This window comes from Podarcis erhardii, assembly GCF_964252035.2.
Source record: "Podarcis erhardii genome assembly, chromosome: 4".
NCBI classification, from domain to species: Eukaryota; Metazoa; Chordata; class Lepidosauria; order Squamata; family Lacertidae; genus Podarcis; species Podarcis erhardii.
This window is the reverse complement of record NC_138508.1, coordinates 53195418-53211668: the sequence shown is the minus strand read 5'-3', so window position 1 is coordinate 53211668 and position 16251 is coordinate 53195418. Positions and strand designations below refer to the sequence as shown.

Sequence of the window (16251 nt, the reverse complement as noted above, 5' to 3'; positions counted from 1 at the left end):
TTTAAAACTTTTTCAGTGTTCAACAAAAGGAGCCCTTTCCTCTTTCTGCTATTCAAGATTATACCAGATCTCCGTTGCACCTAGACCAAAATTCATTTAGGAATGGTGACAAAAAGTGTAACTCCAGTACCTTCCAAATTATGTTACTGTTCAGTCCATCTCTTAATTTTACAAGATGAATTTATTGTAAAGCTGGTAACACAGTTATGTTGAAGGCTGACTATACAGTGGTACCTCGGGTTACAGACGCTTCAGGTTATAGACGCTTCATGTTACAGACTCTGCTAAACCAGAAATAGTACCTTGGGTTAAAAATGTTGCTTCAGGATGAGAACAGAACAGAAATCACACAGCGGCTCATAACCAGAAACCACTCGTAACATGAGGTGCGCTTTCATTAATGGCGCCTCCCGCTACTGCCACACCACTGGCATGTGACTTCTGCTTGCATCCTGGGGCAAAGTTTGCAACAAGGGACATCTACTTCCGGGTTAGCAGAGCACGTAACCCAAAGCATTCATAAGGGGGACGGTATGTAAAATGAGGTACCACTGTACATCTTTCTGGACACTGAAGGTTGATATTCTTCCCTTTGCTGCATCTTAATAGCTTGTGATTGTTTTGTTTCATGTTGATTTAGGAGAAGTAACTCAAATGATCACAGGAAGTAACCTCTGAAGAGGCTTGGGGCAGGGATAAATCACATTTTGTTTACTTCTTTTTCAAATATCTATCTACATGCATGTTTTGAGAACATGAATATCTTAACATGAGAACTTGAACTGGACAGCAATATACATTCCTTTTGATTTTTTTTTTTTTAATTATGACATTTATCCTACCATTGGAAACCTTCACACAATCATTACAACATAATTTTAGTCTTCTTGCAATACTAAATAAATTATAAGGGGCTCATCTCTCTGTTCAGTCATGAACTGACGTAGTGCTCTTGGGTGAGTTACTTACCTTTCTTGGTCTTAGTTTTTCCACTTGTAAAATGTACATAATTCTTATTTTCTAATAAAATGATTGAATGGACAAATAAAATCAAGATTGTAAAACATGGAGCACAATACCCAGAATGCTCTGCCATGCTGGACTGAGCCTCATGTTGCCAGACACACTCGGTTTGGCTGGACTGGGCTGTTGCATCATTACAGCGCATCTTTGTGGTTTGTGCCCTGAAAGGAGTTTTCAATGAAGAAAAGTTTCTTGTTTGAAAGAAATAGCATATAGGCCAGAAGTGGCCCTCCAGATGCTTCTTGACTCCAACTCCCATCATTCCTGACTGGGGCTGATGGGAGTTGGAGTCCCCCAACATCTGGAGGACCACAGGTTAGCCAATCCCACCTTAGGCAGACATGAAATCTTAAATGCTGAATAGAAATCCAACTCTGATGGATAACTTTGAGTATGACTCTTGATTTTCTGCTTTCTCTTTGCAGGCCTGAAACCTGGTGATGAGATCATTGAAATCAATAAGAAAGCTGCTGAAGACTTAAATTCAGCCATGCTAAGAGATGTTCTTGTTCAGCCTTCTCTGTGCCTTACAGTACGGACTTATCCTGAGAGACAGGCAGGGCAGAAACTAATGCAGCTGCCACAACGCCGCACAGATGGTTCACTCGACCTGACCGACAGTCCATTGCGCTCTGTTGGCAATAGCCAAGGTACCCATGTTTACTAGCATTGTGGGCTTACATTTTTGAATCTTCCAACTCTTCAGTTCTATAAAAGAGACTTGCTGCTTTCAAAAACAGAAGCTGCTGCAATTTTAAAGGATACTTTTTTTTAGTTTTTAATCTTATGTTTCTCTAGCGGTGTCTTCCTTCACCTCTCTTCCAAACATCTTTTTATTTTATTTTTTTAAAAAACACTTCTTCATGTATACTACTATCAGGCAAACCTGATGCAAACATTGATACATTAAAAAGGTTCCAAACAAAGCTACGGCAGCTTTCGAAAGTGTCTCTCTGTTTTGCCACAAGATGTCAGCAGTGTCCTATGTGAAAGCGGTTCTATGTAGGATTCATTTGTCCACTGAACATGGTTGGTTAATAACAGAACAAAGATGGAAATGTTCTTAATGATGCATTGAGGAACAGACATTTCTCTAGCCAGCTAACATGAATAGGGGAGTCAAGTGCCTGTGAACATGCAGTTCATACTGACCGAGGAATTAGATTCCGACAGCAGGCCTTCAAAGCATGTCCTTGTATGCCCACAGACTGTAGCATCTTCCATACACTACTGTGTCCACCAGGAAACTTGCAGTATCTTAGTGGCAAAACAAGCACAAACAAATCCTAAGAAATACGCTTTTTAAGTCATTGTCGTCCTAAATGTTCATAGTGAAATAAGAGTTCAGGTAAGAAAGGAAGGGAAGCAATAGATTCACCTTGTTTGTGTGAATATTTTACCAGAAAAGCCCAGGTGCTTCCCAACAGGCAGGCTGTTTGTACGAAATTTGGTTGCTATCCTACACTTTCTAAGCACAATTTTCTTGTGACTTTTCAAGCCGCAAAAAGTATTGAGAGAAAAGTGATGGGAAATTGTAGTGGAAAGTATGGGATAACAGTCACTAGTTAGCTGTGCCGTATCACCTGTGTGTGAAAACACAAGCTCAATAAGCAGCTAGACAGGAAGCTCCCCATATCTTTCCTTTTTCTGCTTTCCAGCACAAAAGATAAGGCTTTTTGCATGGTAGGAAAGATAGTCACGAACTCTGGGATATCACTGGTGTTTGCAACTTCCGCAAAAAAAAAGAAAGAAAAGAAAAGAAAAGAAAAGAAAAGAAAAGAAAAGAAAAGAAAAGAAAAGAAAAGAAAAGAAGAAGAAGAAGAAGAAGAAGAAGAAGAAGAAGAAGAAAAAGAAAAAGAAAAAGAAAAAGAAAAAGAAAAAGAAAAAGAAAAAGAAAAAGAAAAAGAAAAAGAAAAAGAAAAAGAAAAAGAAAAAGAAAAAGAAAAAGAAAAAGAACAGCAGCAGCAGAAGCACAATTTAGTCTATGGTTGAGGTCAGTTGAGGAACAACATGTATGAAGTATAAGGTGAAAACTGAGGAGAAAGAAAAGGGGGAGTGGGAACTGACCTGCTTGAGCCCTGAACAGGATATAATCTCCTGGAAGTGTGCATTAGGTTGGAAGAAGGAACGTGCTTCCATGGTTGACCCCTATCCCCATGCTGTATATCAGCAAAGCACCAAGGTGCAAGACCATCAGCCAGCCTTGTTCCTGAGCCCCTTTGCACTGCATAGCATAGGGAGGGAAAGCTTCAAGAAGCAGGAAATGAATTTTTAATAACATTCATTCTTGTTTTCAAATCTCACTTTTTAAGGATTCCAGAGTGAACGTTTTGTAGCCAGAAGAGTTTAAAGCCACACTTTTTAATTTTTTATTATTTCATTTATTGAATTTATTTTCCGCCCTATACCCGGGGGTCTCAGGGTGGTTACTTTCTGTGAAGTAACATTGTTCTGGCCATGTCCAGGAAGCTTCTTATATGACCTACTGCACTGTCAGATGCTCTTCACTGAGGGCTGTATATTATCCAAGCCAGATAGTAACTTGAATAATTCATGTGCGTAAATCCCTGGTGCAATTTTGGTTGGGCACGGTGGTCTGGTTCACACATCACACTAAACAATAAATGAAGCTGCAGTTTCATGTGAACAAGAAGCATGCTGTTGCTCCCTGTCTTTTCCAGGGTTTCATAGTACTACAGAGTGCCATAAAAAGCTTTTAAAATGTGAACTGTAAACATACACTACTGCACTGTGTTTAAATAGCAATTGTAAAAATATATGGTTTCATTAAATTGATAGGGACAGCTCTGTGTGTGAGTGTTTGTATGTTTGTTTGTGTGTGTGTGTGTGTGTGTGTACATGCACAATAACACATGACTCATTTTTATTTGTGAGACACAGTTTTGGTTTTAGGAAATTTTATTGAATGTTTTTGCATTCCTTTTTTTGTAAACAGCTTAAGGATTTGATGATATCAAGCAGTAGAAATTATTTGTACACACAAACATATATTAGCCAATAAATAGATGCAGACAGTAAAAAGCATTCCATGTGTTCAGCTGTTCACTTAAGGCCCAAATGAACATTTTCTCTCTATCTGGGACTGGAGTCTATACTGCAGGAAGTAGATTAAGGCACACTTTTCCTATAGCAGGAAAGAAGGCCCAGATAACTATAAAAAGTATTAGGCTCATCAGAATAGCGTGAGATTCCACAAGGCTTTAAAGGGACTGTTGATCTTAGTAGACAAAATGAAGCTGCTCAAACAAGCTTGGATATGTTGGTGGCATTTTTAAAAATAGGTAATATTTTGATTAAATACTGAAATCTATTATTCAAGTAATATATTTTCAGTGCCATGGTGTTAGATTTTTTATAATTATTTAAAAACTATTCTCAAGTAATCAAGCCAGTTGAACAATTAGGGATTTTACTTCAGCTTTGATCTCAATTATTTGAGGTATCGTCTTGATTTGAGTCATATATGAAACAAATACACCATTGTTCTTGCTGAGTTTTGCTCTCTTCAGCATGTTGCATCAACAGACTTAAAACTGACATAGCAATGGTGAGTTTGCCTATTATATCAAATAATATGAATTATTATATCAAATTTTCAGGTTGTTAAGAAACAATTTGCCAGCAGAATGTTAAAAGCCTATGGCATGTACCAGTGGATCACATGGCAATTTGCATGGTGCATTTGGCAAACTGCTTGTTCATTATGTATTTATTTAAAACATTTATAGCCCGCCTTACCTCAGCAGAACTCCAAGTGGCCAAGGACAATGAAATTAAAACAACCATTTAATGACCAATAAAAGCAGTTATGCCCATCTGAGATACAGTATTTTATTTTGAGCTCTTCAAAGTATTTCTGGAAGCTATATATGAACATAATGTATTACTTATTAGAGCAGAATGTAGGTAATTTTAAATATGTATCTAGTCATCTCATGATTACTGCTCCCATTCCAGATATAGTGTCATAAATGTTTGTTATTTCATGCAAGCAACACTACACACAAGGCTATGAAAAATACTCAGTTTTACTCTGGAAACCCCCCCCCCCACTCCAATGTGTACTTTTTGCAAATAGTAATAGGCTCCATTAATGGCAGTTTCAAGTGATCTAAGTGAAGCGTGCTCTAATAATGGCACTGGAGAGCCAAAAGGTGTTTGTGTTTGCTCATGACATAACAGTGTTTGCTGTGTTGCACTTCTGAATTGTTGTTCAACCCGTTATTTCGCACTTTTGTCTCATCCTAACAGGACACTTGTTCTGCAGTGATCAGGACAGCTGTGCTGAGACAACTCCAGAAGAGGCAGAAGTGCATGTCTTGGAGTCGTCCAGTGAGGGTGATAAAACTGGCAAGGTGTGAAACTTTCATTTTCACATTGTAAATAGCAGAATCACTGCAGGCTAAAAGCTGGCATGCTGACTTCACAGCTGTGTGCGATTAGAGCTTCTCTTCCAGGATAATGTTTACCTTGGGGTGTTTTTTTTAAAGTGTTTACATGATATGGAATGAACCCAATTAGAGCCTTGATTATAGCTCGACACCACCTGCTGTACCCAAATGCTCCCCCTTTGCCCATCATGGGTGGGTGTGGTGTGGTAATAATGATTTTGAATATAAAACACTACAGCCCCTTTTCTTTGGTTGTGAATCTCCCTGAATGCCACTTGCCACATTTTCACATGCACCCCTGCCTCTGCTTATAATTCTTAATATATGATATGCTCAAATATATTTTTGCTTGTTGCAGAGCTTTCATGGTGGCATCCTAAATGGAAAGAGATGTTAGGTGTTCTACCTTTTGATTGCAGTGGAACTCAACAATTAAGATAAACTGACCAAACAAATGGATTGTTAATTGGGATGCCCATCCCAATTGGGAGTTTATTAACATATGAGCATCCTAGTTTACTTTTGTGGGTGCTTTGTGAAGACGAGCTTGTTGTTTTTGTAACTGTGTGTGCAAAAATACAATTCAACTTTAAAAGGACATGCATTTCAAAAGTTGTCTGATGAGTGCCTTCATTTTACACTCCGCTGAAAACATGTAACTCCTTCAGAATTTTTCTGATAATTAGTAACAGATAAGGTAATTAGGTCTGAGCTTCCTTTTGTGTCCCTGTATTGCAATGGTTTCCCCAGAATAGTTTACTAATTACAACTTCTGCCTGAGGACAGCTTCACATAATACAAATTTATTAATGAATGCCACTTTTTGTGAATGAAATTCCATGTTTGTAATACATGCAGGTTGTCACATGTGACAAGCACTTTAATATTTATTAACACAAGGCAGGAAGCTGAATTTGGTGGTATATCATGGGGTGTACACGTAATAAAATAAATGTGTGTGTAATTATCATATGTGACTATATTTATGTGAGTTACATGAAATATCCAATCTCAAAATTGTATCCAGGTAAGAAATTAATCTTGTGGGAGGTGGCTCTTGGTTACGAATTAATCCACAAATGGTGTTGTTAGGATATCATAGTGGAAAGGAAGGAAAAACCTCATGGCCTCAGATTTCCTGCCCCTTTGTCTAACTAGCCTATAGCCCTTCCTTTGATAGCTAGACAGTGGAAGTCTGCTAGCAGGAGGTATTCCCAAGCTTGAAGCAGCTGCAAAATTGCATCAGCTACTAGAGCTCAGATGCAGAGCTCATATTACAAGCAGGAGGCTGTTGAAGTTTGCACTCTGGTTTCCTGCAGGACCTATTACAGTAAGTGATGCTGCGTGGGTTTTCTGGCTTAGAAAAGAAGGGAGGTTCTGACCTCTAGAGGTATGTAGATGTTAAAATGTTAAGTATGGTCTTTGCTGGATTAATAAGGTGTTTAGAAAGGGTATGTCTCATTTTTTAAAGTGAGTAGTAGGAAACTGGTTCATAGTTTTAAAATATTCTTATGTGGGTGTTTGTGCTCTTATCTAGATTTTTACATTTTGCAAACTACAGTGGTCATGTCCTGAGGTTTTCTTCTTTTCAGCTGCAGATGTCTTAGATCAGTGGTCCCAAACTTTCTCCCCCATAGACCACTTGAATATTGCTGATGGTCTTGGTGGGATCCCTTAATTATTATTCTGCCTGTTGTAGCAATTGCAGTGCACTTTTCTGGATAAAATATTGCTTTTAATTGTCTGTTTATGCTTCTTTTGTTTCATATATACCGTATTTCATTGCATCACAATTTGAATTCTGTAGAATTCAGATTGTTGTGCAATAAAATAAGAAATAAAAGAATCAATAAACATACAATTAGGAATCAATATGAATATTTAATGTGGACATGACGTGGACCATTTAAATGAAGCTCAGACTACTGCTGGTCCATGGACCACAGTTTAGGAACCCACCTCTTAGATTAAAGATATGTTTTTAAGGTTAATAAATATGTATATTAGGGGAAAATGCAGTAGCTTGTCAGCTCTATGTAGCAAAACATACATCGTTGATGACCAACTTTTTTCAACTAGCTGAGTCATTACTACTCAGTAGACGAGTGTAATACCTTTCTAACTTGTGTAATCTCTTCTGTAGCAGAAGAATACAATAAGGAATGGAAACAATAAGGAATGCTTTGTATAAACGAAATGCCATTTATTCAATGTGCTCTCAATATGCTGAAATGCATGTTTTGTTTATAAAGAGACATACTTTTGAATTAATTCTGGATTTTTGTTAAAGGTTTTAAAGGTGTGTGTTTACACTGCTTGTTTAACCTGTGTTAAAGGTGTGTGTTTACACTGGAGAAAACATTGCAATTGAATTCATATTTTGAGTTGAATAGTTCATATATAATGCTATACCGCATAGCACAATAGCACTCATCACATTCTTCCTGTATTCTTATGTGATTTATGACTCTTTAATAACAAAAGATTATAGGAGCTCACTTGATTAACCTTATGTGGGTGTATGCTTGAAAAGTGGTTCTTTTATGTACTTCATTCCTAATTCTATCATAGCATTATATTTGTGCTGAATTAAATCAAATCTTTCCAGCAATAGCACCTTCCTTGTACAACACTAAATGTGCTTTTGTACATCTACAATTAGATTTCTTCTGCAGACTATGTTATATCAGTTGCATCATTAGTCTTCATAGGACATTCTAATAAGCCTTAAATGCCTACCCAAAATGTTTATTAGCCACCTTGAACTACACATACTTAGGTCAGTAGTATAGAAAAGAACAAACCTTCTTAGGCTTGATCCAGGATTGGAAGTATGGTGTGTGTGTGTGTGTTAATGGTATTCATTTATTTCTTTTGGACAAAATTGATGTACTGCAATATAGGATGAAGCTGGGAAAAGCAAACCTCTAGAAGGAAGGATTTGGTTGACCTCTCATCCCCATGATGTTTCCAACTGCATCTCTTTGCTTTCTGCTAAAAAAACCCCCACCACACTTTAACAGCATTGTGCTGTTCAATTCACATCTGGTCTGGTTGTCACTGAGATGCACACTGCGGGAGGAGAACCATTGTATTATCCTGTAATACACACGATGTACATATATGTACACACAGATGGGTTGAATTGGTACCCATGAAAATGTTTTTTGGGGTGGAAAGGAGATTTCAAGAGGCTGAAAAGTTTTATATAGCCCCCCCTTGCTTCTCTGGTATAGCCCCCCCTCTTTTGGGGGCTGCTTCTCTCCCCAATCCGCAGGCTCAGTATAATTTAAAGCAAGCAAACGAAAAGCTCAAAGGGCTTCTTCTTTAGAGAATCTGAGCCAGTCAGGGATCACATGGCCATCACGATAACAACCTGTCATTACAGCCCATCAGATTGGCTAAGTGACAACACCATGGTGCTAATTCAGAGCAAGAGCAAAAAGCATTGTCCATACTCTGATTTGGTTTTCTGTCTTTCTTCATTCGTGACAAAGCCAAATCTGGTTTTCTGCATGAAGTTGTCAGGAAACCTGTTAACTCTAATTTTCCTACATAATGATATCACAAAGCTAAATTAGAGTGTGGATAGTACCCACTCTGAATGGGCAAATATATTTTGTACTAATCATTCCTGAAATGAGCTGTGCTGATTTGGTTGTGTGGGTGTAAAATGCACCCTCTGCCCTGTTTTGACTTGATATTTTGATTTCAAATCCCCTTTTGGGGAGAAAAAACTGCTGGTCGTTTGTTACCTTTCATCTAAATTAAGGCAGCTGGATCTTAGCACTGCAGTTAATTAGCTAGCGATGGTAGCAAAGAGTCATGATTTTTGTTCAAATTATCAAAGTATTTTGAACATGTTTCCCCCTTATATTTTAGCAATGAAGGACAGTCATTTTGTTTTTTGCATTCAAAGCACATTAATTACGTTCTCTCACCGTCTACTAGTATGATTTGTAAAATATCTTACCTAAACTTCTTACCAGCTATTGGCTTTCAAAGATTTCTAATTGGCAACCTGCTTTATTTCTGGAAATGTTAATATTCTTGTGCAGCACAGGTTGTAGCCAATCAGCTCTCCGGAGCCTCAGGCAATAGACATTTATTTTCCACCGGGGATTTTGCTTCTTCCTTTCAAGTTTAAGCTGTCCTTGCTTGAGTACTTTTTCGAAAGCTCCTTGAAAGGGAGAATTAAGGACTGACTCTGCAGCTTAAATAAGAGAATTTCATTCTAGTTGACTCTATTGAGCGTGTAAAGTCTGAAGAGGAATACAAGAGGAATCCGGTAGCTGCCCATTCTCATTAACATGCAAGAAGGTATCCAGCAGTCAGAAATACTATGAATTGGAATGAGAATATGTATTTTTTTTTTTACCCGTAAAGTAGGTCAAGAAATCTCGATGTGGGGTGTGTCTACCCTCCGTCCATTTTTTATTGCTGAAAATGGCGAATAATGGTATTGTCAGAGTAACATCGTTTTGGTGATGTCAGTTTATTGGAGAGTTAAACGTAAGCCCACAAATGAAGGCACTGGGAGAGCTTCTGATTCTCTTCGGCATATGCTTCATATGGTGAGATCTACCATATACCGTAGCGGAAATAATGAGAGAATGTTATGTTGTTATGCTGCATTTTAAAGGAATAATTGGCTGATGCTATCAAAGCAAATTGAGTGATTTTCCAAGTCTTGCCTTGAACATGCAATAATCTGGGTCACCAGAATATCATACAAGGTGAGATGGGGGTGAAATTTGTTATCCAGCTGAAAGAACATTAAATAAGCAGTGAAATTTGAGATTCAGCTGTTTTATAGTTGGATGAGGTAGAAATCTTGGGGAGCAAAATGTTATTGTATTGTGGAAAGGGGGGGAAAGCATTTTTAATGTGGCTTTTATTGGTCCTTGGGTGCATCCAATTCTGCAAGCCTAAAAATGCAGATTATGGCCAACCGAAGTGTGTGACAATTTGGATCTCCAGCAATTACTACTTCTCTTTAAAATATGTAATAAATGCTGATCTTTAATACACATATTTTTCAAGAAAAGATCCATATTAGTGGATGAGATAATTATTGCTTTTCCTATCAGTTAACTTTAAAGATATGTGATTAAGTAGGTCTCAGATGAAGTAGATTCTTGCCTATGAAAGCTCATGCTTATAGCAGCTAAGAATTCCAAGTACAGTTTTTTGGTTGTATTTTGTATCTTTGGCATGTTAAAGAATCACGTGTTGTTCCTTCTGGATATAATAGCAGGCAATTTGTCTAAAGATAGAAAAGTTTGTGTAAAAACTTCTGAAAATGATTATGAACCGGTATTTGTCAGGATATTGACATGCCCTGTCAATAAGTCCATGATTGTAGTTCTCTTTAAAACTTGTGTTTGTTCTTTGATGTCTTGTGTGTTAAACGGTTCCTCTGTGTGGGGCTTGGCTTTATGGGTGACCACTGCAATTTGCACAACCATGGTGGTCCTTTTTCTAAGCAATCAAAATTGTGTTAGGCATGTCCATATAACCCCTGCTGGCTTATAAACCTTCTGGCCTCATAAGCCTTTTGTCATGTATTTAAATTCATTGGTCTTCATGGAAATCACACAAAAAACAAAACACAATATTCATTAAGGCAGTAGAGCTCTGTTTCTGGTTCAGCAAACCATAAACTTCACAATCAAATGCAAACTTGGTGGAATACGTGTGTATATTACATACACATTGTATGATAAACATACACACACATATTGCAATATGAAATAATATTTTCATAAGCTATGTAACTTTTATTGGGTCAGTGTTGTGTGTGTGTGTTTAGCTTTTTGTTAGCACAAGCTAAATCCTAAAAAGATTCAGTAGGAGAGAGTCTCTAAAAATAAGTTTGTGCTGAAGTCTCTGTTTAAATTACCCAACCTTATCTATCCCACATACCAATAAACAAACTCAATTGCTTTCTAGTTTCCTACATGCCTTTGATATGCTCTCCAAGGGTCATATGGTAGCTGGAGAGGTTCAGTTGGTCCTCATGATCTGTGGATAATTAGGATACATTTCCCTCTTCTAAGAACTGGAACCAGAAACACCCCTTCCAGTTCAGATCTCCATATTCCTTGACCCCAACCAAGATGCTCCTGTTTACGCTCCTGGCATATCGTAGAAATGGAGTGTTGGAAGGGACCCCAAGGGTCATCTAGTCCAACCCCCTGCAATACAAGAATCTTTTGCCCAGCATGGGGCTTCAGCCCTCAACCCTGAGATTAAGAGTCTCATGCTCTACTGACTGTCCTCTATGTGTTGTGCTTTCCTGCTCTTGAGCTTATCAGCTAATAATAGGCTGTGTAGAAACTCTTGCTTTGAGACTCCCCTTCTTTGGTTTTCTTGATATCAGATAGTGGCTACAAGCTTCCAACCCTCTAATTGACATTTCTGGTCAGCAACAGTCTAGCTTATTGTCAGTTCTTCTGGACCTTTCTGTTGTTGTTGTCGTCATATTAATTAAATTTGTATACTGCCCTTCATTTGAGGTTCACAGGACAGTTCATAACATAAATCAGTAACCCTTCTCCCACCAACACATTTAAAAAGCCATAGAAGGTTAATCAAACAAACACCTGGCATGTAAAGATATGTAATGATGGTGCCGGATGAGCCTTCCTAGGGAGAGCATTGCACAAATGGATAGTCACCTCAGTGAGGTCCTAATCCATTTAAGGTTTTATTGGTCAAAGCCAGCACTTTGAATTGGGCCCAGAAACTTAATTGGCAACCAGTTCAGCTGGACCAGAATTGGTGTAATATGCTGAAATTGTCTTCTCCCACTGAGCAACCTGGCAATTCTATACCAGTTGAAGTTTCTGGTTTTTTTTAAAGAATATTTTTTTATTAACCGACCAATCACATCAAATCAAACCAAATTACATAAATTCCAAATTACACAGCCAAATTTTAATTTTTTGTTGGGGGTACCCATATTTCAAGTTCTGAAGGGGATCCAATCAACTTCTTGCTTCTTACTGCTGTTTTAATGTCCACAAATCTAACCTTATGATGTTCACAGTACTACCCAGTCCTTTCTTATTGTTTTTCCACATCTCTTGTTGTTATTTTCATATATTTTTCCTTTCTCTTTGTGACCTCTGATAGTCTCCACAAGCTGGTTAGAACAGTTTGTAATCCTGCGTGGATGTTATTTTTTTTATCCAGTAGCCATATCCAGACGTTTTCCATATAACATCACTTCCATACATCAAAACAGTCTTAGCGTCATTAATCTTCACCAATCTGCCTCCTTTCTCAAAACCTCTGAGGAGATTCACCAGGAATGCAGGTCCGTTCCTCCTCCCGGCTATAAATCCTTTGGCAAGATGGCGACTCCGAATTAATTGCTGCGCCATTCCAAAAGCTCTTATTGCTTCTCGATCTCCATAAAGCATACTTTTGGTTAAAGTTTATCTCCACACAGACCTTAATCATCCTGCTTGGGTCAGTTCAACCGACGATTCTAATGAGGAGGGGTTCTTGTAAATCACATAGAAGGAAAGTAAAAAAGCCCCCCCCCCCATTCAGTCCTGTTGTCAACATACCCAGCCTTTGGTGTATCTTCATCGTAAAATATTTCTGTTTCTCCAACCCATCGTCTTCTTTCGCAGAGGTCACTTAAATTAGCAGACTTCACTCCCCTTCTTCACTTGAAATATGTGCATTTGCTTCTTTTGTAATTAATTATTCCAAATTGCTGCAGCTAGTGCGCGATCAGAGACAGCGTCCAGGAGAGCTGAGGTCCACACGGGGGTATTCTGCCTAGGGCCCTCACCCCCTTCTTTTGAATTAGGGGGTGATTTATGGGCACAGCAGGCAAGGGCAGTGTTCCCCATTTCCTTGGGGCAACAAGGGAGGCTGCCTACTCCCATAACAGCCTCTTAATTACCCCGTGTGGGTCGGAGAGATGGTATTGTCGGCCATCTTCCAATGCGCCCCTAGTGGCCCCCCACCAGTTGAAGTTTCTGAACAGTCTTCAGAGGCAGCCCTACATATAACATGTTGCAGCAATCTAACCTAGAGATTACCAGAGCATAGAGAACAGAAATTAGTCTATCCCTGTCCAGATAGCGGCGCAGCTGGGCAATTTTTGTGGAGTGCCATCGTGCCCCTTTCCCTCAGAAACAACAAAATGGCAAATCAGGTAAACAAGCGGGTGGTAGTAAAACCTGTCAGTTTAAAATAAAAGGCATATTCAGTGTCTTCTCTGCTTGGCCTCCTGGGAACAATCTTGTGTCAAGCAATTCTAGCAAACTCCTAAGGGTGTGAATATCTCAGTAATTGGCATCTCAAACCTGGACATTTGAGCCAGCTCTCTTACTGCGACATCTGAATAACATTTCTGCACTGTTGATATAACCTCTTGTGAAGTTATGCTGATGCAGCAGTTGGTAAATCCTGTCCTAAGCAGCTATTTCCTAGTGCAGCAGGCTTCAGGACTGTGCTTGTAGAATGCTTTAATTACCTTGTGTACAGCATCGCATAGTTCCTTTAGAAAAGTAATCATGTGTAATTTGCATTGTTATGTTGTCGATGCAATATACTACATTTTGCTTTAGAAGAGCCCGGTAATTTGAAGTGCTTTAAATCGGAGAAACAATGATGATAGCTTAATCTGGACATTTCAATGGGACTGGTAACGATGGCACCATTGTTTCTGGAAAATAACATCGGCTATATGTGTGTTTTTAATTTTAAAGAGCACAGAACAGGTTGCTGCTTTTTGTCGCAGTCTTCATGAGATGAATTCGTCTGACTCTTGTGTGACCCCTCAGGAATTTACTGGGCCTCAGCAAGCCACTACAAGACAGCTAACCGATGCTGACAAACTGCGCAAGGTTATTTGTGAACTCCTTGAAACAGAACGCACATATGTCAAGGTGAACTGCTTTTGGGAAATGCTTAATAGGCATGTATAAAAGGCAGTGTGGAGGGATGCGCTCACCCTGAAAGGGGCTTGATCCTTTGTGTGTGCTCCCCTGAAGCCTGCACATAAAATGCATGGGCAACTGGACTGTCCACTGTCTTCCATTGCCTTCACCTGCCCACCCCATGGCCTGTAAACCTTAGCTGATGCAGGAGAAAGGGAAGAAGCAGACACAGAAAAGCACTTGGGACTGCGCATCCTAGCATCCCTGCGGGGAAATTGGTACAACCCTCAGTTTCCCACAAGTGATGCTGGAATGTGTAATCCTCACAAGGGCATGGGTGCTCTGAACATCGCCACCGCCAGCTCCCATCTTCTCCAGTCCTGGATAAGCTTAGTGAGGTGAACAAGAAAGGGTGGTGGTGGTGGACACTTAGAATCAGGTGGAGTAGTAGCTGCTCCTCTGTATCCTGCTCACAAGACCAAGCATGTTTGGCTTTGCAAGCACTCCCATTAGATTATTTGTGAAATCCCCAGTGTTAAGCTTCTGTCTCTTAGTCACAAACCTGGTGGAGCATGGCATTCTTCTATTCCCTGCTGATGTCAAAGTTCTGGCAGGAGCTAAGTGGCTGCAAATGGCTCTCTGAGAGCCCACATGTTTGCATGGTCCTTGTAAGCCTTGGCTTTGTTTACTGTCTCATGTAACCTAGCTAATGGTTTATTAAGATGGCTTGTTTAACCAATCATTGTGTTTTACCACAATTTATGGTTCACTAAGTAGGGGTTCTTTGCAACTGAAGGTTAACAAGGTAGAAACCTTTCTTTGCCACACTGAATGAAGAGAGGGGTGGGGGAGAGTATGAGCCCAATGCTTAGATCAGACATGCTGAGTCTCTTTTAAAGGGTAAAGGGGACCCCTGACCATTAGGTCCAGTCGTGGATGACTCTGGGGTTGCAGCGCTCATCTCGCTTTATTGGCCGAGGGAGCCGGCGTACAGCTTCCGGGTCATGTGGCCAGCAGGACTAAGCCGCTTCTGGAGAACCAGAGCAGCGCTTTGCTAAATTCTGTTTACATTATGTGCAAACCAGCTCCAGGAAGATGCTTTAAACCTGTACTTTCTAGGATTGGGAGAAAATGCAGCTAAAGTAATTTTCTTTTACTTTCAGGATTTAAATTGTCTAATGGAGAGATACCTGATGCCTCTGCAAAAGGAAACATTCCTCACTCAAGAAGAGGTATGGAACTTTCCCCAGTATATTATTCAGGAAGGTTTGTTGGCTGAAATTAAACAAGATGCAGTGTAGATTTGAACCGTGAAATTCTGAAATGGATTTTTGAGCATAATGAAGTTGATGACTGATATTGCCAAGGATTTGTAAGGGCAAACATGTTCAAATAAAGGCTGGTTAGCAGGATTAGACTTTTATACTAAAATCAGATTGCTGGCATTTAGGAGTCTAAAAATGTAGAGATAATGTGTTTTTCCATATTTTATGTGAGAGGAATAATTTTCAACCCATGTTTCCCTATTTCTTTCTCACCAGCTTGACGTTCTCTTTGGAAATTTGACTGAAATGGTGGCATTTCAGGTTGAATTCCTGAAAACGCTTGAAGATGGGGTGAGGTTGGTTCCAGATCTGGAAAAGCTTGAAAAAGTTGACCAGTTTAAAGTAAGCATTTATTTTAATTAATCAGTAGCATTACTCCTAACTCTGCATTAATTCAATTCAATTCAATTCAATTCAATTCATAGTATGCTATAAGGATGTTTTCATATCCAGTTTCTCACTTGTATTTTTGTTTAGAGTAAATAACAGAAATTTCATTGTCTTAAGACCTCAGTTCAGGCAAGGCTAGTGTGCCATTTTCTAGAAAATAACACTGGAAATCTGAACTATAAACTGCACTCTGTTTGC

General features: G+C 39.1%; 1 protein-coding gene across 11 annotated transcripts in view; it reads left to right on the top strand.

The window, feature by feature from the left end:
- TIAM1 (TIAM Rac1 associated GEF 1) overlaps window positions 1-16251 on the top strand; it is a 189154-nt gene that overhangs the window by 157370 nt on the left and 15533 nt on the right. For 10 of the 11 annotated variants that reach the window (XM_081859259.1, XM_081859263.1, XM_081859253.1 and 7 more), the window contains 5 exons: window positions 1449-1673; window positions 5296-5399; window positions 14168-14347; window positions 15502-15570; window positions 15880-16005. In XM_081859259.1, the coding sequence (XP_081715385.1) occupies window positions 1449-1673; window positions 5296-5399; window positions 14168-14347; window positions 15502-15570; window positions 15880-16005 (704 nt within the window). The remainder of the gene's footprint in view (window positions 1-1448; window positions 1674-5295; window positions 5400-14167; window positions 14348-15501; window positions 15571-15879; window positions 16006-16251) is intronic. The other variant, XM_081859254.1, reaches the window with a different exon arrangement.